Source organism: Pogona vitticeps, chromosome 6 (genome assembly GCF_051106095.1).
Source record: "Pogona vitticeps strain Pit_001003342236 chromosome 6, PviZW2.1, whole genome shotgun sequence".
Classification (NCBI taxonomy): Eukaryota; Metazoa; Chordata; class Lepidosauria; order Squamata; family Agamidae; genus Pogona; species Pogona vitticeps.
The window spans coordinates 111,921,053-111,945,584 of NC_135788.1; the positions used below are offsets into that span (position 1 = coordinate 111,921,053).

Below are 24,532 nucleotides of genomic sequence, written 5' to 3' on the forward strand. Positions count from 1 at the left end.
TTATTTTTATGAAATCAACATCTGAAACAAATATCTGCAAGTATTAACATGTTTATTTGGGAGTGTAAATTTAAATTAATTTATCTAGATGTCTGCTCCCCCGTTCCCTAAATAAGCTCATAGAGGTTCTTTGTCCTACGTTCCCTGCCTTCAGACTTAAGACAGGTGAGCAGGTTGATAAGGGCTAGTGTCCTCTAATATATTTTGAACGTGGTGGTTTCCGAGCATTTGCTAACAGCAGCAGCTGTGCTAAAGGAATTGTGATCACCTCCTGATGGGAGGAAGCTGAAACAAATATTAAGTCATAGGTATGTGAATCAGACAAGAGTTTGATACCAGGAGAAATTTTATTCTGTGCTCAGGAAAAAATGTGTGGTGGTGGGGTTATTCGCCACTTGGGCTGTGTCCAAACCCTTCTTCCTCTTTGGGAGTTTGCAAACACTGTCCATGTATTTCCCAGTTTTATTCTTCAGACTGTAAGCCAGAGGACATTCATATTTTAAACCAAGAAGATGGGCATGATTTCGGTTTCAGGTGGTCAACTGTGGTTATGCTGAAGGCAGGGACGCATCTGCTCAAGCAGACTGTTATGTGAATAAATTGCAGAGGTTTTCTGTGGTGTGATGTTGCAATGGCCAGCAATTTGGAGTGTGTGCAGGATGTGGCTTACTCTGGGGCTAACTCTTTTGCATACGTTGGGCGTCTTTGAAACAGGGAGCTGTGGCTGACTGTGACTATATACTCTAACATGTGGCTGGTGTTTTGAGATCCTTGGGACCCAGGGCACAAGCTGGTTATACTACCCTTCTCGCTCTGGGGTGTAGATAATCAAAGGGTGGCTGTTTTTGCCCTTATCGTGCCAGCAGACATCAAAGAAAGGGTAGACAGTGCCTGAGAAGCGCTCATGGAAAGCGAACATCTGCACCAGGTTATCTTCATCGCTAGCATCATAGAAGGCCAGGACACCGTCACCAAAGCTGAGGTAGATGCCAATACGGGTGGGTTTTCCTTCAGGCTTCAGCAGCCGTGGTTCCTTATGCTCCACATGAGCCTCGTAGGTCTTGCCTTCCTTGCAGCCCATTAGCCAGAAACCGTTGGAAGGGGTGGCGTGCAGGCGGCCCTTTCGCCCGGCTTCGGCAGAGATGACACCCAAAGCCCAGCGCGGCTTGTCGTTGACAGTCACCTCCCAGTAATGCTCGCCCTGCGAAAAGCTCTGATGCGTCACCAGGCAGTTGGACTTGTCAAAGCGCTGGGGGTCATCTGCGCTCACGGGCTGCTTGTGCTCCACACACTCCACCCGCTTGCCGTCCTCTGACACCACCAGGTTGGCTTGAGCAGTGTCTGGGTCAAAGGTCAGGTTCTCCAAACCTGGGGAGGAGGAGAAATAAAATGCAAATGTATGTACACTTATGCGCAGATAGGAATTCCCTCCCCCTCATTGGGAATATTGGCCCCAGAATTCTGTAGCCTGTATTGGCTATGCTCGCTAAGGGATTCTGGTAGTTATAATTCAAAAAAGCATTATTTTGGAACTTCTGCTTGCCCTGCCCGATCTTTTCAAGCCCTGCTATTGCAGGTGGCCACTCTGAGAAAGGCTCAAAGCCTTCTCAGCTGTGGCCCCGTCCTTATGGAATAGACTCCCCATGGAAGTGCCTCAAGCTTTGTCTTTGTTCACTTTCAAAATACTGTTAAAGGCTGAGGTGTTCAACGACGTTCTTTCCTCAGGCGTGAGTGGGATTCAGCTCTACCTTGTCCTACCATCATCACTAGTTGTTTTTACTGATGCCTTTAGGTCTCATAATTTCATTTTGTCTGATGGTATGGTTTTTCATTTTAATTAATCATACTGTTGAGAACTGAGGAAGGGTGTAGATATATTGTTTACTTTTATGTCTCTTGTTAATCACCATGACTAATGCTTTGCCCTATGTCAGGTGGTATACAAATATATGGAACAAACAAACAAACGAATGAACTAACCAACCAACCAACCAACCAACCAACCAACCAACCAACCAACCAACCAACCAACCAACCAACCAACCAACCAACCAACCAACCAACTCACTCCCATCTGTGGATTAAAGTAAATATTTCTTTCTATTTTAAAAGACAGGAGTTCAGTCCATGGGTGACTGCTCCACACTTACTCTTTTCTGACTAAAATTTAGAGGTTGATTCAGAGTCACAGAACTATTTTTGCTCTGCAAACAAGGGGTGACACACTGAAATCCTCAGGCAGTGGTTTTCTGAGGAATTTAGCTAGCCTCGTAAAAGTTGTGAAACGTTTCCTTTTCTCTAAATTCTGTTGCACCAGTTTTCAGAGTAGCAGCTCTGTTAGGCTGTTTCTGCAAGACACCAGAGCAAAAAAGAAGTGGCGGGGGTGGGGGTGGAGAGCAAAACCTAAAGAATTATAGCACCTTTAGGATTAAAGGTCATTTCAGAATGATCTTTTGTGAATAGCAATCCACTTTTTCAGATACAGTGTCTGACGGCATGGACTGGAATCCATGAAAATGTACACTGAAATAAATTTGAATGTTGTAAAAGTACCATAATTTTCTTCTTGTTTCTTTCTTGTGTTTTTTTTTTCCTTCTGTATAATTTTCTTGAGCATCGTACACCTCCTCCTGCTGCCGGTAATTCAGTTTGAGCAGGGTGGAGTAAGTCGAGCACAGAGAAAAATGAGGAAGGAGCAAAATGGTACAAAATTCTGACTTTCAACAAAAGTATGTTGTTGTTATTGTTGTGTGCCATCACATCATAACTGACTTGACTCTAATAGGGCTTTCAAGATGAGTGAGATATGTATCCCACAAGAGGCCAGACCTTCCTTTGCTGTCCTTCCTCAAACAGGTGAAGACCTTTCTCTTCAGACAAGATTTCTTAGAGTGATGAGTTATTTGAGTAAGGTTTTTTAAAATGGATTGTTGTACCTTACCACTATGAATATGTTTTGGTTTTGCTTATGTTTTTGTATGGTGTCTGTTTGATCCTTTTTAGTTTTATATTCACTGTTAACTTTTAGATTGTCTTATAATGATCTTAGCTGCCTTGAGTCCTTTTAAGGAGGAAGGTGGGGTAAAAATATTTCAAATAAATAAATAATTATAAGGAATAGATTTACCAGTTCCACCTCCTCCAGGGAGCTTCCATGGCTGAGCAGGGATTTGAACCCAGGCCTCCTAAGTCCTAGTAACCATCACTTTGTCTGTTACACCACACTGGGTATCCACAACGAAAGTATATGCAACCCATTTTCCCTAGCTGCTCTCTGCTGAGCTCATTACCTGGCATCAGTGCGTGGTACATCTTTCGCCACACCTGAAACTTGAACTCATCAGAAATGATGGGCAACTGGATATCCATGCGAGCAACAGGTGGGGACTCTCCAAGAATCTTCTGCAATCTACAGCACAGAAGAGAAAGAAGAGGAGGAATGAAAATAAGTAACACTGCTTTTTATCCTTTGTATCATTTACACTTCTGTTTTTTAAAAAAAACTTAATCATTCAAGTTTTGAATATTTTTGAGAGTGCTGTGTGTACCCTATGTATTAATAGTGAACTAATTCCCCAGCTCAGTGAGTAGGGTCCCTGGCTGTGGAGCTAAAGGCCAGGAGTTCGATTCTGCACTCTGCCTCTCAGGAAAACAGCCAGCCTGAATGGCCTTGAGCAAGTGCACAGTCCTAGAGTGCCCCCAGAAGAAATAGTAAACCACTTCTGAATAATCTAGATCTAGAATTCCCTAAAACAGGTTCCCACAAGTCTATATTGACTTGATGGCATGCAATCATTATTATTATTATTGTACAGTAAGACCCCTGTATCCATGGGATTGGCTGCCGTGGATTCACTTATCCACAGTCTGAAAATATTAAAAATTTTCCATATTAAAACCCAGAAATATGGGATTACATGGTGCAATTGCAGGAACTGGCCATTAGAGGGAACCAGAGACCATGTTCTGATAAGTCACTGTCCTTTCACCTAGTCTCCCATAAGCTTGAGATGACTCTTACCTCCCAAGTATCACCATCACCTGCCACCCTTGGTTATTGTCCTTAGGGAGAGCCCTTACAGGTATAGACTATAGGATTAACTATTATCTGTGGCTTTTGGTGTCTGAGGGGGAGCTTGGAACTGATCCGTAGATATGGGGGTCCTACAGGCACTGATCCTTCCATGGCCCAAATGGCACCATCTATGCCAAAAAGTGACGTATTGACAAGCTCAGGAGAATTCCCTAGAATTGCCTGATGAGGACTAAATATGCTCAGTGGGCATAGAAAGAAGATGGGTGGGCATGGAATAGAGAGAGAAAATAGAACTTGCTGAAACTGCAGATGGCCAACTGGGTCCAGCCCTGGAGATGAGTACTGTATTCCACAAGGGGCAACATTTATTTTTCTAGGCACACCTGTTTCAGCATAATAAGGAAAGACAATTAATCGATGAAATATTATGAGAGCAGGCATCATATTAATATGAATAGATTATACTAAAATTACATGTCTTTTTGATGTTTAATTTTGAGGGCTGAACTTAGGTATGGTGGATTTATTACAAAGCTCTGCCCTTTCTTTCTTTCCTCTCGCATTTTCATGAATGCTGTGAATTATTCCTATTTTCACTGAGGACACGTTTGAGAAGATGACTCTTGAGTAGGCAAGAAAGCAAAAAAGAAAAAAAGAAAGAAAAGGAAAAAGGAAATGTGTGGGGTGGCACTCTTGTCTTGTTTAGAGAGAGGTGGTTGAAGGCAGGCTGATAGGATGCTGAGTATGGCTTTATAAAGGGACAGTTGCTTACCTTTTGGCTACTAGGCAGTATTTCTGTGGGAAGAGGAAAAAGGATGTGTTAGAAAGAATAAAAGGATGTCGCTTCTGTATCATATCTCAAAGGTGGGAATCATGAGCTTCCGAGGTTGATTTCTAACTTCTGGGGACACCTGTAACTTAAAACTCCTTCCCTAAAAATGGGAGTAATTTCATCTCCCTGTCTTATTTAAAACAGGGGCAATCAACCTCCTCAATGAGTTAGGCATCTGGGTGCAGAGCCAGAGGTTGGGAGTTTGATTCCCCGCTGTGCCTCCTGTGAAACAGAGACAGCCTGTGTAGCCTTGAGCAAGCTGCACAGTCCCAAGACACCCCAGAAGAAGGGAAGGGTAAATCACATCTGAGTATTCTGCACCTGGAAAACCCCAAGAAGGGTCACCGTAAGTCAGAAATGACTTGACGGCGCACAATGATTATTTATGAAGCAACTTCCAGAAGCCCAAGGGCACCCATGCTCCCCTCAGGGCCTCAGAGGGTATGCTTGTATATCCAAAAAGTTAAGAACATTTTACAAACTCTTCAAAAGGTTCTCCTTATGTCCTTTAGTGGGCATGGAGACATTTTGGCCAGTTCCCCCCCCCCCCTTTGATCCAAGCTATACTAGGCCAGGTGTAGCTTTTCTGCCAAAATCTACAGCAAGTGGAAATCTTTTTGGATTTTGAAAAAAGACTCCTTGGAGCCTAAAACAGACCATAGTGGACAAAAAAAAAACCCTGGCAAAATGACCCCCACAGCCTCTCCAGGACACAAGGGTGCTTTCAGTGAAGTGGAGAAATGGTGTAGTGGGTCAAAAAGACCTCCACTGTGTTGGGTAATCCTGGGTCCCACATTTTGCTCACCCCTGCTTGGTAAATACACCTTGTTTACCAAGCCCACCCTTTTCTCACATTTGGCCAATTTTTTTTTCCAAAATGGAAGTGAGCAGAAGGGACTTGGGAGGGGCTGATGCTACCTTCAGAGTTCCCTGGGGGTGGAAAAATGGTCTCCAGACCTTTGAGAAATGGCCACCCTCATTCACTCCAACATCAAGTGCCCTTCTGAAAAACTGTTAGAACTCCTTAGAGATTACATTATAATTACAATATTTATGCACATAAAGGAAACTCTAAATTTTGTGATGAGGAATAGCCAACTTTGAGGACTATTAAGGAGGGAACTAGAGATGGGCAGGAGCCGCCGTTTCAGCAGTTCACGCCGGTTCAGTGGACGGCCAAACAGGTGCTCTGTGGTTCGGCGCCCTACCTGCTCTGGCAGGCACCCACTCAGAAGCCGCCTCCCGGCTTCCCTGCCCCGCCTCCTCCAGGTGCTGCTTCTGAATGAGCGCTCACTGGAAGGATGGGACACCAAACCACAAAACACCTGTTTGACTGACTTCCAAAACAGCACAAACCCCAGAACTGGCAATTCCTGCCCCTTTCTAGACAGGACTTATTCTCCATAGGATATACTACTTATGAATATATGCAGTAGTGACACATAAACAACATAGTTCCATATAAATCACTATGTAAAAGTCATGGCTTTTTAAAAAAATATGGTTTTTGATTTGGCCTTTTCCCTGACAATCTGTTCCCGCAGCTTCTGCATGTTCCACAGATTTTTCAAATGACAAGAATGAAAAAATGCTGCAAGGAAAAAAATACGTCATTTGCAAATGGGTTGCTGAATGAAACAAAAAAAAAGGACAGGGTAAACCTTTACTGTGGTTGGGCTGTTGGGGAAAAAAATTAAAAAGAAAAAGACATGATGTATTGTATTGCTTTATATACAAAACCCAGGAACGTAGCAATACGGTTGTTATGTTTAGACGTTCCAAAGACTGGAGATCATCACAAAGATGGAGCCGGAGATGACTCACCCTGAGAAACTCCGTCTGTGGCTCATTTTCCACCTCCCCCAACACAGCCTCCATTTGACTGAGCTGCTTCAGGTAGCTAGTCATGGTTTTGCGTTCATTCTGCAAGGCGTCTGTGGCTTGGTGTTGTACCCGCTCCGCTTCCTGGCCCAGAGAGGCCTCCAGCGCCCCTAGGTAGGCATGCATTACTCCCAGCTGCTCAGATACCTGTTGCTTGAATCGAGAGACAGTGTCCTGGACAAAGAGGGAGAGAGATGATGTCGAGATCATGCTCAGTTTTGGGATCACATCCAATTTTCCCTCCCCTACGGACTCCTCCTTATTCCCAAGAAACAGCCTCCTCAGATCCTTTCTGTTTTAATCCTCCCTTTTATTTCCTACTTGATTTTCCCAGCAATGCAACTTCAGTCCCTCAGGAGGTTAAAAACAGATCCAGTGTTTATTAAATAACACCTTTTCATGTGCAAATGTTCAGGTTGAGAATAACTATGAAGAACAGAGCCTTTCCTCTTTTTTTGCTAGCGAGGGGGGGTCAGTCAAGAAAGACACCCAGGATTTCCTCAACAAGTAATACATCACATGCACCCATATATGAATATGCCCACATATGAATAGAAATGACTCACATTTACTTCTGCTATTTGCCGGTTCAGCAGGGCGATCATTTTCTCCTTGCGCACTTGAGCTTCTTGCAACTGGACTTGTTGCTGAGGAAGTTGTTTCTAACATTGTTCCGAGAGAGGGGGAGAAAGAGAATAAATAGGCGCAGCTCTCATGCGGAGCAATTGGAAACAAAATATTTATATTTCGTTTGATTTCAGCCCAGCGCCTTCATCTTGAGTGGTTATCATGGACTTGATGAGTTAAGGGCTGCATTTTGTTAAAATCAATAAAGAAAATACCTTTTAAAACCAAAATAGAGGCCTCCGCTCAGCAGTGGAACATGCACTTTGAAAGGGGAAAAAATCCAGATTTCAATCCCTGAGACCTTCAAAAAAAGGCCTAGAAAAGACTCAGAAACTCTGGGCACTCCTTGTTAATAGTGCTGGAAAGTAATTAGTTACATGTAACATAGTGAACTGTAACTAGTTTATGTTTTGGTTTTAAAAGGGTGCCAGGAACAGAATGAGCAGGAATGAAGTTGCCTTATTGATGTGAACATGTTATGCCGTGAAGAGCAGCATAACAAAAGTTACTTTTTAAGGTTGTTTTAAGGCCTTTTAGAAACATTTTTTGACAGGGATTTTTCAATAATTTTGCCATTCCCTTCCTAAGTGGCAAGGAAAGTATTCTTTTGCTTTATTTCCTGCACTCCTGTTCTTTATGGTACCAGATCAGAACTTGTGACTAAAGGGAACATTTCGTTGTGTTCTGTTTCCTAGTGTGCAGATAACTGGCCCAGCTCATGTCAAGGAGGCAGAAAGCGGAATCAAACTCCCAACTCAAGATATTTGAGCCCCTGAGAATTCCCGGCAGAAATGGCAGAATTCTCATAGTGCAGGCTTACCTTTTTCTCCCTGTCTGGCACTAATCATACAGGACAAGAAGTACAGAGGGATGGAGTGGGTGTGTGTGGAAGAGGGAGATTTAAAGGATTAAGTCAAAGACTGGCAAACAAATACATAATAAGAGTGAAAAACATGAGAACAATACACCTACAAATACCTGGAAAAGCTGGGCTGAACAGGTGCATCTAGAGAAAGAGGACCTACCAGCTGATTTATCTAATACAGAGGAAGAGGGTCTAAGTTTCTGAGACATTATGGCAAACAAATAAATGCACCAAGCTGAGAGAAAAAGAAATTAGATGCACAAATTATGAATAAATGTCTGTTCCTGGATTCTACTATATCAGAATAATGAAGTCGGAAGGGGCCTATAAGGGGGTGAAAGCCGTGTGAAATGCTTCCATTATGTTAATTTTAAAAAGTGCTCTGGAGCTAAATAGCTAGATGTATGGGGGAAAGGTTCTAGATTAGTAGATGTACTCTCCAAGATGCTTGTTTGCTCTGTGGAGAGATTTCTTCCCACTTTGCTGCCCTCCCTGGCCATCTGAAGTTGTAGCACGCTGGTAGAGTTTTATCACATGACAAATTGTATGCTTAGACTGTTGAACAGATTTCGTGCCAGGTGTGCCAACTGGATCAGGTAGGGCTGTTCAGTTTTCCAGATTCAAAAGACATCACCCCCTATCCTGACACGTACCTTCATCCTCTGGTGGGCCTCAGCCGCGGTGATGATGTTGTGGCCCTTGTGTTTGCCCAGTGAAGCGCACACGCCACAGATGACTTGCTGGTCCTGCTCACAGTAGACGCTCAGGGGGTCAAGGTGCTCCTCACAGTGGTCATGAGGGACTTGCTTGAACGCCTCCACCAGGTGCTCCATCTGTTGGTTGATGCGCAGCTGCTCCACCTTGGTGAGCCCCTGGCAGGTGGGGCAGGAGGTGGACTTCCCGTCCTCTTCCTTGGGCACTCGGGACAGGCAATCCTGGCAGAAGCTGTGCCCGCATTCGGTCGTCACAGGCGACTGGAAGAGCTTGAGGCAGATGGGACAGCTGAGATCCTGGTGCATGCCCTGAATGAGACGCTGCTTGGAGCTAGACATGGCGGCTGATCAAGGGTGTCAACCTGGGCACCAAAAGAGGCTCTAATTACTTACAGTACTTACAGTATTTATTTAGAATGTTCTTTCTTAGGCTACTTCTTTAGAATTTTCTTAGACTATAAATACTCTGCTTTCCCAGCTGCACACACATCTCACACTGCCAGTTTCTCAGAACGCCCTGAGCGGGGACAACAGAAGTAGGAAATAACAACAATATAAGGTATGCAGCATTCCCCACCTCCAGTCAGGTGCCCAAGATAGAGTCCCACGACTTTTTATCCCAACAACATACCAACATGTAGCGGACTAAGGGGGAGGGTGGAGTAAGGAGACTGGGAAAGAGTGTTGTGGAGTCTTTCAGAAGAGTTGAGGGGCTTGGGAGAAAAAAAAAAACAAAGGGACTTAGATTATGAAAGAGGACAGGAATCTGAAAGAAGCCATTGAGGGAAGATTATGGAGGATGAAGCTGTTGCTGCCACTTTCTGCCCCTTCTACCACTGCATTTCTTTGACAGCAGCATCACTGCTAAAGGATGTGACAGAAACTAGAGACGGGGGTATTCATATACGAACACCCCCACACAGGTGGACATAACGAGGGCCCAGCCCCATAGGGCCAGATGGTCCACTCATCAGGTGCCACAGAATCTTTCAAGGGCTCCGGAGATCATGAGTGGCTCGCCAAACGGGATCTACGGAGCCATTGGAAGGCTCCGCAGCACCCACACCTGTGGTGAATCAGTGAGTGGATTGTCTGGCCCCATGGAGCTGGACCCTTGTTATGTCCACCTGTGCGGGGTATTCATATACGAATACAAACACCCCCATATCTTGACAGAACCTGAGGCCAACATTCACATCCTGAAATGACCAGATAGAGGCTTGGTTTATCTTTTTCTTTTCTCTTCTTTTCCTGGTTAAACTGACATTTTTATTTCTTTCTAAGTGCCTTTTAAAGTTGTTCCTCCTTCCCACTTTCAGGAAACAACAATCAGATCCCTTCGAGAATACATAAATAGTTGAACTTAGCTAAGTAGGAAAACACCGGGTGTCATAGAGTTAGGTCTGCTTCCAAACCAGTCCATCCAAGGATGGCCGGTGCCAAACTAACTAGAATGAATCCATGACTTGAGGAGATGGGCTTTTGTTGATTTCTCAACCACAACCTCCTCTTCACACTTTTGTGCTTTCGTTGCAATCGGGGGCCACACCCATCTGACCTATTGCAAGAGAGGAACGCCAAAGCAGCTGCTGAGCTCTATGCAGGCCATGGTGACAAATGCCCTATAAATAGTTCAGAAGGGGAAACCAGCATGGTAATTGGAGCTTAGCAGCGAGCAATGTCTGCTTGCTTCTTTCTGCCTCTTCTGTGAGTGCCGATAAGAGTTGAGATCACTGTGACATTGGTCTTACACAGCAACGTTGTACGAAACCATACATGGCCAGATGTTCACTTCCTGTTTTGAAACATTGGAATTTTAGGGGGCAGAAGGGCTCTGTAAGTGATTTAAAAGGTGAATTGCTACCCATAGAAACTTCTAGGAGCAGCAGTTCACTTTTTTTGATGGGAAAATGAAGATAATGGGGAGCATTAGAGGCTAGAAAAACATCGCCACATAGGGCCAATCCTGCTCTCTAAGTATATAGCTTTTCAATCTCCATTTGCAAATTGGGTCCCATGTTTAATTTGGCTTTTTTTCTCACCCTACAAGGTTTTTATTTTCATTTTAGAGGGGCATGCATGCAATGATCATGTATAACAAAACTTTTCCATAGTTCACACCCCCCACAGCATCCACAGGGAAGGAGGGAGGGAGAAGCCAGTGGAGAGGGATTTTTTTCCCCAAGGGACAGTGTAGAGAAGAATCTTTTCTAAGACGGTGGTTGTAATCTGCACTTCTCAGAAATACACATATAATCTTTATAATGTAAGAAGGGAAAGCCAGAAATCCTTTATAATGAAAGAAGGGAAAGCAAGAAATAAATGTTGCAATAAATATGAACATATGAACATATGAAGTAAGCTGAGAACAAAAACAAGTGGAGGGGAAAGCAGGGATCAAAGGTATCCTACAGTACTTTGATCCCTTCCCCCCACACACACTTGGTAAGCCCCACTTAGATTTCTTAATTTTGGATTAGAAAAATGGGGGGGGGGTCTTAAACATGGGGACATCTTATACATGGAAAAATATGGTAATTCATTTTACTGTAATATATATTGAATATTTATATAAAAAGAACACAAAGAGAGTGTGCACTGAATTCTAGTCTCAAGTTCAAAGAGGAAACCTATGGAACTCGAGGCTTTCACACATTGAGGGCACTCCTATAAAACCATATTTTACTCTCTGGGGTAGCCAAAGTGAGCCCAATAAGAAACTAGTCTAGTGTTCTGTTAAGAGCATAGAAAATGTCTCTACTAGATCCCACCAAGGTACCTTGAAGTCAGTATTGTGTCTCCAGAATTGGCCTCTGAAAGCTCACAAGCAATGGATGATGACCCTCTCTTAATGCTTGTCCCTTACACCTCATGCTCAGAGGTATACTGCCTCTGAACATGGAAGCTCTGTTGTGGTGAGACAGGGACAGCAAAATTCCATGCATTTGTCACCTCTCACTGTAAGCACACACTTCTAAACACATGATCATAACCTTTTTTCCTCTACCTTTCCTCATATCTCATGCTTCCAAAAGCCTCTGCCATGTTGCCCCCAACAGGCCTTTACAGTGGGTGTGCCTTTGTCTTTCAAAGGAAACAAACAAAGGAGGCCACAGACCCTTTTGCTCTAAACCGCCCAGAAATCAAATATCAGGTCCAAGCTTGGAGTCTTTCTTTCCCAAGGAATAAACATACATTTCTACCTGGGAGTAGGATCCTTCATAGGCCATCTGTTCCCTTTCTTCCTGGAATGGCACTGATTCCAGCCATTGATCACCACTAGTTCTTCAGATCTATTAAGGCACCCTAACCAACTGCAATCACATTGCATTTTACCTATTTATTAACGGTGAATGAATGGCTCAAATGAGGTTACAAACAATGGAAAGACAGGAATATAGTTAAAGGAATTCAACATGAAACTAGAAGGAACAAAGGAACGAATGACCGACCGACCGATCGAACAAATGAATGAACAGACGGACAGACACAGTGATATAGAAAAAAAATCTTACTAGAGCAGACGATTGTTTAAAGAAGGCAGAAATGTTCAGAGAGCAAGTATCCAGAGATCACATAAGCATCAAGGAGAAACAGACCATCCTGGGACAGAAACCAAAGCCAAATGAATTGGTCCCGCCCCAAGCCTCCCTATATATAGCTAAAAAACGCACAATGATTCTGGGAAGGTTGAAATGTCATCCAGATTTCGCATGTGCCTCTGAAGGAGGTGAGTGTTGGGGAGAACTCCCCACCCTCGGAGAAGACGCTGCTAAACTGTCATGTTAGCTTTTTGCAGTCTTCTATCCAAGAGAACCCACTACAGACAAATACTTGATACTGTTGAGTGTAAGTCATTATTTCTTATCATTTCCCTTGGTGGATGAACAGTTGTCGGTAGTTGAATTCTTGAGTGTTTGGAGCAGCTGATGGCCAGGACGGAGAGAAGGAAACCAGGGTATCTGATTTCCTGGCAAAGGATATTACAGAGTTATGGGCAGTTCGTGATTATATCTGGCATTTCAAGGTTTCGGGAATAGGCAGAGAAAATCAAGTGAGGGTCAAATGATATTTTACAGGTAGCCTTTCCTTAGATGCTAAATTAATTAGTGATCCAAGGAGACGATTTGGGCAAATTTTATCATTAAGTATTTACAGAGGAAGCATATATGTATTTTATTCCAGAAGATCACACAATGACACAGTGATAGGAGCTAAGTTTAGAACTGTGGGAGGTATGAAAAAGCTCCCGCTATCTATCTATCTATCTATCTATCTATCTATCTATCTATCTATCTATCTATCTATCTATCTATCTATCTATCTATCTATCTATCTATCTATCTATCTATCTATCTATCATCATTTTACCTTGTCTTTCTCCTTGAAATGCACCCAAGGCAGCTTACAACATTGAAATACAATACTGTATTTGAAATACAAAGTTAAAATCCATGAGTATATAATGGTGGTTAATATCAATTGAATACCTTATTTAAACCTTCGAATTACAATTACATCTTTCAGCGCTTGAGGAAGCCCTTCCTGTACTAACAGGTTACTCATAATATACAGTTTGGCCTTGAACGGTGTAATGCGTGGTCTAAGAGAAGAAGCTGGATGTTTCTGATGATCCGTCTTTGGCCCCAGGATGGACCTGGAGATGGTTCCGGGAGATGATGAAATGCTGAATCGACACCATGACTGAACTGGTACAGATCGTCCAAGTGGGTTCATATGACTGAATGGCTCATCCATTCCCATAAAATGAAACAAGATTTCCCTGTACATTAAAAAAAAACTAGCATGTAAGAGATAAAAGTTCAAGCCTAGTCATCCCAGTCATCCCTATGCTGTATTAATCTGACTGTGTGCTGAAAATCACACCTCCAGTCTGACGTGATACAACCTAACATATACAAATTGATTACTTCTATAGTCCCACCTGAAAAACTCAGCTTGGTCAATGTTCTCCAGAACCCTATATGGAAGGTTAGGAGTGTGTGTGTGTGTGTGGGTCTGTGTCTGTGTCTGTGTGTGCGTGGGTGCACGTGTGTGTGTGCATGCATGCTTGTGTCCCTATGCATGAGAAACTGAGACTGACTGATTCTGACTCGCTGCCCAAGGTCGCTTGGGGAGTTCCAAGCAGCTGTTGTATGGCATGTAGTAGCCTGGCCTTTGACAATGAGGACTAGAAAAACTCACTTTCCTGTGGGATGCTTTTCCGGAGAGAAGCAAGGCTCTTCTGTCTCCTCCCTCAGATTAAATGCCAGCGGTTAGTGTAAATACAGTTTGCTGGAGAGTTCAGTGGTTTCGGCATCTGGCCACAGAGTCAGAGGTTGGGAGTTCTGTTCCCTGCTATGGCTCTTTGACAGGGGCTGGACTTGATGATCTGAAGGGGTCCCTTCCAACTCTGCAGTTCTAAGATTGTTCTTGTAACGGTTAGCCTTTGAAATGCCACAACATTTTTTTTGTCTTTTTAATTTTACTTTTGCTTTTGCTTGATCTGCTCGCAAGATGGCAGTATTCTTCCTCTGAGAACGTATTTCCTCTCATTACTACAGGAGTAGTATCCTTATTGCACTAGGGTAACTGGATTTTAAAAATGATTTTTTAAAAAAAAAAATCTTAAAACTGATTAAATGTAACTTTTAAACGTTTTTCAGTTTAATTTTTTTTTAAGAACGGAAGACTCTTTAAGGGAAAATTCTCTTTAAGAAGAGATTTTCCTCCAGAATCAAATGCCTGTAGTAGTGGGTAAGGGGATGGACATTGAACCAAGAGCTCTGGGTTCGAATCCTCACTCAGCCATGGAAACCCTTTGTGGAGGGAGATGAATCTGGTAAAACCACTCCTTTGATATCTCACTTGCCTTGAAAGCCCTATTAGGGCCACCAAAATCAGTCCCAACTTGATGGCACACAATACACACAATATAGGCATCTAGTTGCATTTATAAATGGGATATGAGGTTTTAACATCTAGCAGGGAATATATACCTTTGCCATTGAAGCAAATGGACTTGGGGATCAACTTGGGGAAAGTGGGCTTAGAAAGTATTCTGATTACAGTGGTGCCTCGCTAGATGAAGTTAATCCGTTCCATTGAAATCGCTGTCTTGTGAAAACATCATCTAGCGTAAAGCGTTTCCCCATTGGAATGCATTGAAACCCGTTTAATGCATTCCAATGGGGGGAAATGGTCATCGTCCAGCGAAAATTGTCCATAGGGAAGCCATTTTGTGAAGCACCGATCAGCTGTTTAAATTGCTGTCTTGCGAAGCATTGTCCCAAAAACACCCGTTTTGTGAAGATCGCCATAGAGAAGCCATTTTGTGAAGCCGCCAATCAGCTGTAAAGATTGTTGTCTTGCGAAAAAAAGGTCTGTGAAGCACGAACCAAATCATCGTCCAGCGAAATCACCCATAGGAAAAACCATTTTGCGAATCACTATAGCGATCGCAAAAAGTCAACGTCTAGCGAAAAAACCATTTTGCGGGGTCATCGTCTTGCAAGGTATGACTGTATTGTCATAATTAGAAACCACAGAGAACTGCTGTGGTCAGGAGTTTGATTCCCCACTGGGCCTCCTTGACAGGGGCTGACCCATAGGGTCCCTTCCAACTGCAGTTTTAAGATGATGGTGGCAATGATGATTACATTCCAGGTGTATGTGTTCCTCGTGGAAAAAGAGGCAAGCATGGGTGTGAAATCCTTAACTAAAGTTACATCGTTGTTAGAAGGGAAGAGATGGGAGAGAGATCAAAATACACTTTGCCCCTTACTAAGCATAAATGGACCCTTGTTAAGTTAATTATTCTACATCTGGATGCAGCGCTGACATGAGTATACCCCATCCCAACCTTTCTTTTAAAACATAAATGGCAAACTAGCTTTCACCGACAGAAGCCGCTCTACTGCATCCATCTTGACCATCAGGTACAGGTGGTAGAATCGTGCAGTACAGATGCTGGGCCTCAACAGCCCCAGCGTGGCCAGTAAAAGTAGAGGCTCTATAGCTGTATTCCAAGACACACAGATCAAGACACACATCCCTGTGTGCTGTGTGTTCACTGCTCCACAAGCAGTCCAAATTGCAACGGATTTCTCTGTGTGATCACATCCAGAACATTTCCATACCATAAGAGAGAAAAAAAGCCAAGAAACAAATGTTTCTGAAAAGAAATAGATTCTTCACTTGCATTCTAATAGCCAAATCTGCTTAACCATTCCATAATCAAATTTTACAATAAAATGGCCTTTATTAGCAGTGGTAGATATTTTTTCCTGGTGCTGGAATCTCTATATCTTGGGAGAGGAGGAGCATGTCATACATTTTGTTACAATCAATCTTGTCCTATCACACACACACACACTTTGTAAAAACATATTATTATTATTATTATTATCATCATCATCATCATCAATCCATCCATCCATCCATCCATCCACGCTTATTTAACATTGTGTCACCTGGGCTCAGCTTATAATCATTTGTTAATACAACTACAACACATATTAAGCTCTTAATCTATACAACGTGCTTCTAACCATTGATAAAATAAGTTCCATGTTTGATAATATTCTGCATCTTCCTTTCCTTTGATTTTCAGTGTCAGTCTATCCATTTCAGCGCAGTCCAGTATCTTTTAAATTATTTCTTGATCTGTAGGTATTTCTTCATGTTTCCAGTATTGTGCAGAAATAATCCTTGCAGCTGTTAAAATATGTAGTATTAAATATACATTTTGTTTATCAACACTTTAATCTCCTATCTATATCTAAGATATTGTCACGTTCCTAGGGGTTTCAGAAGGCAAAAGTCCAACAAGCCAATTCAATATCAGAAGTACAGAAGATACAAACAGATGCCAAATTGCCAAAGCCCAAAACACAAACCATAGTCAGAAGCCAGAGTCCAAAGCCAAGGGTCAAGAAAACAAGGTCCAAGATAAGCAGGAGTGTGGATGCAAGCCAGAGTATTGACTTGTTGCTTCCACAAGCTTTCAAGTCTTCTGGGTGCAGATTATATAGCCGGAGCAGTCATCAAGCTCCTAGAAGCCTTTCATCCTGTTAAAACTCAAGACTGCTTGACCTGATGTTCCTGTGGGAAGCATTCATGCGAGCCTCAGACCTTCGTGTCGTGAGTCCCTGCCGAAGCTTATCCCTCACTCTGGCTACTGGTGGAGGAGAATCTGGTGGTGATTCTGATTGCCCATGACAGGGGTCTTTACAGATAAGGCAGTGCTCTTTCCTTTGCCCCAGCAGAGTTTTATCCAATTCAGGTACCAATATTTAGACAAGCAATGAAATGAGAGTTCATTAAGGTAAAGAAAAATTGTATTGTAGCAATAGTCACACATACAGAGTTGTCCTTTGTTCAGCCCATTGGTCATGCACAAGAAAGCATTCAATATGAGTCCATTTATCGTAACAAATATCCAGAGTCCATAGCAATATCCAGCATCATAAATCAGTCCTGTAGAGTAGCTCCTTCCTCTCTTCGTTCAATGCCCAACAAATAGTGCTCAGAGGCTGTTAACTTTATTGCCTCTAGTGGCCAATCAGAGGTTAGCTTCTCCAGGGTTCTTCTCCAGCATTTTGTTTCCACAGCTGAGTTAAATTAAACTGGTCAGGTAGTTATTTGCACAGATGAAGTAATTGATGGACTCTTTCTACAAACTTTTCCACAAACTTTGATTATCAATTCTTACAGGGCTATTCTAGGCCTGTCAGCCCAGCATTTTCCTCAGCTGTAATTAACCCCTCAGAGTCCAGATCTTCTGTGGCTGAACTCATGACAGATATCTGTATAAGTCAAAAAAATTTCAAAATTCAGAAGATTGGGATGTACAAATGCTTCACCTTCTATAGATGAAACCCATCCTGGTATTTCTGTGTACATTTTCATTTCCCCCCATAGTACCATATTTTTCTGTGTATAAGACTATACTTTTGTCTAAAATCTTCAGACTAAAAATTGACGGTCATCTTATACATGGACGTAAGCTAAGAAGAGAAAAACAAGTGGAGGGGAAAGCAAGGATCAAAGCGACCCTGCAGCGCTTTGATCCCTTTCCCCCTACACTTGCTAAGCCCCACTTATTTTTCTTAATTCTGGATTAGAATTATACATGGGGGTGTCTTATGCACAGAAAGAAATGGTATATACAAGGAGTTTCTAATATAGTGGTTATGGAAATATCTGCTATCACACCCCCTTTGACTGGTGATTCCAGTTTCACAGTGAATCTGCTCCAGGTTTTAGAACTGTTTTTTTTTTAACAGGAACTATCCTGGGTCCTGAAACCTGTGCCCAAAACTGCTTTGCTTCCATAGGAATTCCGACCAAACCCCGGGGCAGATTCCTTACAACATCCCTCCTGCAAAACTGAAGATGGTCTGTCTACACACCTTCAGTTTATTTTGGCAGGCTGAGCAGTATCCACCGGTTCCTGAGGAATTTCAATTTTGCAAACACACAGCTGCGGAATTCCTAGAAAGTGTTTTAAACCAAAACAAAGGGCTTTGATCCAAGCAATACATTTCACGACTCATTGGGCGGGAATTGCCTTTTGTAGTCCAAAAAGCAACCTGCACAACAGAGGTGCGTGGTGGTGAGAAAGTGTGTTTGGAGAAAGTGAGATCATCAGCACCCTTTGTGTGCTGAACCCTCTTTGAAAGCACCTCTTGAAATCACTATTTGGGAGAGGGCTAGTGAGATTTCCAAAGGACGAGGTCTTCTTCGGCTCTTTTCCAAGAGGACGGCTCTTTCATCCCGGCCACGTTCATTCCTCCTTCCCATCTTCAGAGATCGCGGACCAGAAGCCCATCCACTCTGCCGCTTTCTGCGGCTGTCCAAGGGCCGGCCAGCTCCTGTGGATATAAAGCAAGATGTAGCAATGTTATCAGCTATTTTGTATTCAACTTTGTGTTTCTAAAGGTACACAAGACTTACCCTGCATCCAGATCAAAAACTAAAGTGAAATCTGAGCAAAACATAAAACAGATTTTGAGATCTTTGGGGTGTGTGTGTGTTTTTGGTTCATTCCATGTACAATTCAAAATAATTTTTTTAAAAATTAATCACAATACTGTAGTTCTGTCAGCAGGGATGGGACAGGCAGCCAGAAGGTGGCTGGGGTCCGATGTTTGTGTATTTTTCCAGAGTGAAAAGTAAGCAGGGTTGGGCAGCACCGGGATTCATCAGGAATCGCATCCTCCACATTTTACTTCACTGAGGGTGTGTGATCAGCCAGCTGCAAAAGCACCCCTCCGACCCCACTGGGAAAGGTTGCTTGCTTTAAAAGGGAGCGATCTCGGCAAGGCGGCGGGGGGGGGGGAGGGAGAGCCACCAGGGGGCAGCAAAGAGGCGCCCAAAGGACAGCCAGGCTGAGGGGAGGCGGTCCCGTTAGTCCCGCCCCCTTTTCCTGGAAGCGCGCGGGCCCCGCCCACCGCCGGTTTCGCTCCCTCGGAGGTCCGACGGCAGCCGGGATCTGCCGCGCCCCCCTCCCCCGGCGCGGCTCCCGGGCGCGGACCTGCTGCTCCCAGGCGATGGCGATGGCGAGGACGGTGCGGGACCGCCTGCTGGAAGCCCTGGACGACCTGACGGAGGGCGAGCTCCAGCGCTTCAAGGCGAAACTCCGCGACTTCCCGGTGCCGGAGGGGGGCTACAGCCACATCCCCCGCGGGCGGCTGGAGAAAGCCGACCCCGTGGCCCTGGCCGACCTCCTCTTCCAGTTCTACACCGAGGCTCACGCCCCGCGGATGGCGGCCGGCGTCCTGGAAGCCATCGGCTGCAAGCCCCAGGCGGAGCGGCTCCTCCTCGGGGCCACGGGAAACGGTAGGAAGGGGGGGGACACGGGAAGACGATCTGGGGGCAGGAGAGAGGGATGGCCGGGGGTTTCTTTTGGAAGGATCCCCTTAAAGCGGCTCAGACCTCTTTGCCTCCGTTTGGGAAGACTGGGGGGTAGGATCCCGAAATCAGGCATCAAAACCCGGATTCAGCCCTTCTCCCCCTTTAACGACTTACTCCCAACCTCAAGACCAAAGTCCTTCTCCCCCTCCCTCCTTCGCCTCCATTAAGCATCAGTTTACTTTCACTTTCTCCTTCGCTCACATCCGCTTGTACGGATGAACTGTGGAGGCAACGTGTACAGTTTAAAACCCTGCTTCGCGGGAAACTTTCATTACAGTCAACTTCCTTGTGCAAGCTCAGTTCTGTTATTCCCCCTAGTCTCTACTCAAAGAATAATACCACCACCACCATCACACACACACCCGCTTCAACGCGCCTTGTTTTTTTCAAACAGCAACCCACTTGTGTGGGTGGAAGATCTCCTAAGCATCTGATGCCCTTGGGCAATTGCTGAGGACCCCCAGGGCTGACTTCTTATGCTAGAAGAACCACATAAACCGTAGCCCTCTCCCCTTTAGAGTGAAGCCCACCAAAATCCCCTATCATGGAATTTCAGTGTCCTAAAAGTACTGAAACTATCTTTGTCCGATAATTTGACTTTGAGTGTAAAGCAGTCCACGCTACAACATTTTGTTGCAGTTCACACTTGCAAGTAGATTAACTTACTGGATGTAAGAACGTGCACTGACATAGGGTTTGAGCGATGAAATAGGACTTAAGTTAGCAGACGGCAAGTATTTCCGTTTTGGCTATATATGGAACAGCACTTGCTGCTTTCCAACCGTAAGATAATGCAACTCTTACCATGCTTCCTTATGAAGAGTGTTGACAAATCGGGGAACATGTGTGGCTTCACACTACCAAAAGCCCAATGAAAGATCTCTTCCCTGTTCTGTCTGCTAACACTAGATTTTCAGTGCAATTTTGATACGTAGCATTCCTGGAGAATAGGTTTAAATGATTTTAAAAACCAAAACATCATGTAGGGCAGCTATTCTAATCCTTTTTAAAGCCACAATCATAAACACCATATGAAAGAAACATAGGCAGAATCGGGATTGTATAAGTCGCATAACAAACTTTATAAAGTGTTGTGTGAAGACTTGTTTCCAATCTGTGGCCCCCTTCAAATGTGTCCAGGCCTTCCCAAGGGAAGAATGGCCGATTTAGGGCAATAAAACTCAAAAATGGGAAAGCAAATGAACAGCAAGTGAATAAACTGCTAGTTGCTTTACTTCTCAGTTTGTGGGGGGTTTTAGAATGTGTTTACATCAGCATTTAAATCTAACTGTAACCTGATAGGAACTGATATAAGAGTTTACAACCAATTATGAATTAGAAGTTAATTGCACCAGTGGACTCTGAAAGACTCCACATCCACTCATTTTCTCTAATCAGGAATTGAATCAGTAGGATGAATGTTGTATTTCTTCTCTGGGAAATGCTTGTTTCACACACAGTCATATTTATTCTTTTTATTCCAGATGCTTGTAGCAAGGCCCCACTGCCATTCATGAGTGCCTCTGCAGTAGGAAATAGTAAGTCCTTCCAAAATATTATCCTTTCCGGGCAATATCTGAAATTTTGTCTGCGTAGCTGTTTCCTATAGCCATGGGTGTCCTCCAGCATCCTCTCACCTAGCTCTTAGATGTACTAGCATGCATGCAGATTGACTTCCGTTGACTTGCTTCACCTGATCCATCATCTAAAATAGTATTAACCTTCACAAGAAAGAAAACCAATACACTGAAATCCTGCTATGTAACTTCACATTATGACTGTAAAAGGGTGAGGATGTCACTAACAGGAGATTTTTTTTTTGGCAATTAATAGCCCACAGCTTTTCCAACTCTTGTGCAAAATTCCATTGCATTGAAGCCAAGAGAGCCACGGGACAGAAGGAGGAAGTTTTTAAATTTCCAAAAATCTCCTTCACTATTACCATAATCCAGCAGCAGCAGCTTTTGGTAATTAAAACTTTCCCTTATGGTTCCCACGGCTTCCACGTGATAAAAGGGATTGCATGGGATTTGGAAAAACTGTCTGAGAAAAGTAGGAAGTTTTTAATTATTGAAAATCACCACTGCTGGTATGTCATCATCCCTCAGCAAGTATAAATTAAGCAACAGGATTTCAGCCACAGTGTTCTATCATAGAAATGCAATTAATTGGTAAAGTCTTCTACGACTGATCAGATGAGAATATTCCTGGTGGAGACATGTCCTTTTATTCCATTTCTTTCTTTAACAGGGATGCAGGCAACAGTCCCACGGGAGCAGCATTTCATTGACCGACACCGAGAGGCACTGATTCAGAGAACCGCCACAGTAGAGGGGATTTTGGATATGCTGTATGGAACCATCCTGGATGACGAGCAATACCAAGCCATCTCTGCAAAGACAACCAGCCAGGAAAAGATGCGGGAACTCTACAAGTTGGTGCCAAGCTGGAACCGTGATTGCAAGGACAGGCTGTACAAGGCAATAAAGATGAAAAATAAGTTCCTCATTGATGACCTTGAAGGCCAGCCATGAGGCAGCAAAGGTGCAACACAATTCCAGGGCAAATAGAATCTGCTATTTATAGCCATGTGCTCCATGGCTGTCTCATGTTTTTTCCCTATGTCTTTCTTTTATTGTTGTCGTTTAGTCATGTCCGGCTCTTCTTGACCAGAGCACGCCAAATTCATGTTGGTAGGTTCGATGACACTGACCAGCCATCTCATCCTCTGTCGTCCCCTTCTCCTTTTGCCTTCACACTTTCCCGACATCAGGGTCTTTTCCAGGGAGTCTTCTCATGAGACGGCCAAAGTATTGGAGCCTCAGCTCCAGGATCTGTTCTTCCATTGAGCACTCAGGGTTGATTTCTTTCAAAATGGATAGGTTTCTTTTCTTGGCAGTCCAGGGGACTCTCAAGAGCCTCCTCCAGCTCCACAATTCCAAAGCATCAATTCTTCGGTGGTCAGCCTTCTTTATGGTCCAGCTCTCATTTCCATACATCGCTACTGGAAAAACCATAGCTTTGACTATGTGGACCTTTGTCGGCTAGGTAATGTCTCTGCTTTTTAAGATGCTGTCTGTTTCTCATCACTTTCCTCCCAAGAAGCAGGAGTCTTTTAATTTCGTGGCTGCTGTCACCATCTGCAGTAGTTCAGCTGGAATCCCATAACCTCCACTGGCCTTGTTGTTAGCCATGCTTTCTAAGGCCCACTTGACTTTGCTCTCCAGGATGTCTGGCTCAAGGTCAGCAACCACACTATCTGGGTTGTTTGGGACATCCAGATCTTTCTGGTATAATTCCTCTGTGTATTATTGCCACCTCTTCTTGATGTCTGCTTCTGTTAGGTCCTTACCATTTTTGTCCTTTATCATGTCCATCTTTGCACAAAAGGTTCCTTTAGTATCTCCAGTTCTCTTGAACAGACTTCTGGTTTTTTTCCTTTCTATTATTTTCCTCTATTTCTTTGCATTGTTCATTTAAGAAGGCTCTCTTGTCTCTCCTTGCTATTCTTTGGAAATCTGCACTAAATTTTCTGTAACTTTCCCTATCTCCCTTGCATTTTGTTTCCCTTCTCTGCTATTTGTAAGGCCTCGTTGGACAGCCACTTTGCTTTCTTGCATTTCCTTTTTGGGGGGATTGTTTTTATTGCTGCTTCCTGTACAATGTTACAAGCCTCCATTCATAGTTCTTCAGGCACTCTGTTGACCAAATCTAGTTCCTTAAATCTGTTCTTCACTTCCACTGTGTATTCAAAAGCGATTTGGTTTAGATTGTACCTGACTAGCCCAGTGGTTTTTCCTACTTTCTTGAGTTTAAGCTTGAATTTTGCTATAAGAAGCTGATGATCAGAGCCAAGTCTTGTTTTTGCTGACTGTATAGAGCTTCTCCGTCTTTGGCTGCAGAGTCTTTATTTTACTTCATGCAAAAATACGTGAAATCATATCATTCCTTTTCTACTAAGGGGAGAAAATACAGGCAGCTATGGAGAATATCAAAGACCAAATGTGAGATAGTTTGACTCAATAAAAGAAGCCACTGTCTTGATTTTGTAACTGTTGAGTAGTGCTGTTAATGGTAGACCATTTTGGAGCTTATAGAGTCACTCTAAGTCACATGGGGAGAATAATGGACCGGGGTGGAAATAGTATTTGGCTCATAGATTCTGGGATTAAATATAGGAAGAAGAGCCACCTGTTAAGCTGAAGGGTCCGTCCTCAACCCTCCGTCTTTCTTCTGCGATTTGCGCCATTGCACTTAATCAATAGGTAGAATCCTACTGATTAAGTGTAATGGTGCAAATCGCAGTGCTGAATCTCTGCAGGTTTATGAACTGCTGCTTACACTTCCCATTGCACATAGGGTCTCGTGGCTTCCTGCCCAATAAGGACTACAGCTGGCAATTCACAAATAAGTAGCAATTTACCACTGCACCTACACCAGTATGAAAAACTAATAGGATTCTGGCCATTAGATCTTTTATTTGGGGACCAGAGACTATGAACCAATGACTTGGATGTCACATTGCCTGGACCCTAAACTTTCTATCTAGTGAACTGGAAGCCCATCATCTTGTCCATGTTGTAACAGTCTGTTTATTACTTAGAAATGCCTAAAAATTTATTCAGTGCGTCTACATCAGCAAAAGGAACCCTTTCTGCCAA

The 24,532-nt window shown here is 43.5% G+C and overlaps 2 protein-coding genes and 2 long non-coding RNA genes across 5 annotated transcripts; 2 read left to right on the forward strand and 2 right to left on the reverse strand.

Moving 5' to 3' along the window:
• Positions 1-35: 35 nt before the first annotated feature.
• Positions 36-12,586, reverse strand: TRIM72 (tripartite motif containing 72). Its single transcript, XM_020807258.3, has 7 exons — positions 12,470-12,586; positions 8,895-9,316; positions 7,316-7,411; positions 6,693-6,923; positions 4,809-4,831; positions 3,291-3,409; positions 36-1,368 (listed from the first exon to the last, which is right to left on the reverse strand). The coding sequence occupies exons 2-7, from the start codon at positions 9,291-9,293 to the stop codon at positions 800-802; spliced, it is 1,437 nt and encodes a 478-aa protein (XP_020662917.3). The 5' UTR covers positions 9,294-9,316; positions 12,470-12,586; the 3' UTR covers positions 36-799.
• LOC144583407 (uncharacterized) lies at positions 12,562-18,971 on the forward strand. Its single transcript, XR_013537166.1, has 2 exons — positions 12,562-12,803; positions 18,242-18,971. It is a non-coding gene; the product is annotated as an uncharacterized LOC144583407 (long non-coding RNA).
• Positions 17,276-21,404, reverse strand: LOC140701331 (uncharacterized). The gene is made up of 2 exons (XR_012080272.2): positions 19,986-21,404; positions 17,276-18,829 (listed from the first exon to the last, which is right to left on the reverse strand). It is a non-coding gene; the product is annotated as an uncharacterized LOC140701331 (long non-coding RNA).
• On the forward strand, positions 19,389-23,923 carry LOC110086383 (apoptosis-associated speck-like protein containing a CARD). Of its 2 annotated transcripts, XM_020807267.3 has the most exons (3): positions 19,394-19,796; positions 21,356-21,409; positions 22,122-23,923. In XM_020807267.3, exons 1-3 carry the CDS (start codon positions 19,508-19,510, stop codon positions 22,403-22,405), a joined length of 627 nt encoding a protein of 208 aa, XP_020662926.3. In that variant the 5' UTR covers positions 19,394-19,507; the 3' UTR covers positions 22,406-23,923. The 2 variants fall into 2 exon arrangements, with proteins under 2 accessions (XP_020662927.3, XP_020662926.3); XM_020807268.3 differs by lacking the exon at positions 21,356-21,409 and having other exon boundaries at positions 19,389-19,796.
• Positions 23,924-24,532: the final 609 nt, after the last annotated feature.

What these genes read in the sequence shown, in the direction of transcription:
- TRIM72 (XM_020807258.3), bottom strand. Translation starts at nt 9,293, where the DNA reads ATGTCTAGCTCCAAGCAGCGTCTCATTCAGGGCATGCACCAGGATCTC. An exon ending in TACTGCCTAGTAGCCAAAAG is followed by an intron (nt 3,410 to 4,808) that starts GTAAGCAACTGT and finishes TCTGTGCTGTAG; the next exon opens with ATTGCAGAAGATTCTTGGAG. An exon ending in GTACCACGCACTGATGCCAG is followed by an intron (nt 1,369 to 3,290) that starts GTAATGAGCTCA and finishes CCTCCTCCCCAG; the next exon opens with GTTTGGAGAACCTGACCTTT.
- LOC110086383 (XM_020807267.3), top strand. Translation starts at nt 19,508, where the DNA reads ATGGCGATGGCGAGGACGGTGCGGGACCGCCTGCTGGAAGCCCTGGAC. An exon ending in CCTCGGGGCCACGGGAAACG is followed by an intron (nt 19,797 to 21,355) that starts GTAGGAAGGGGG and finishes TTTTTATTCCAG; the next exon opens with ATGCTTGTAGCAAGGCCCCA. An exon ending in TGCCTCTGCAGTAGGAAATA is followed by an intron (nt 21,410 to 22,121) that starts GTAAGTCCTTCC and finishes TTTCTTTAACAG; the next exon opens with GGATGCAGGCAACAGTCCCA.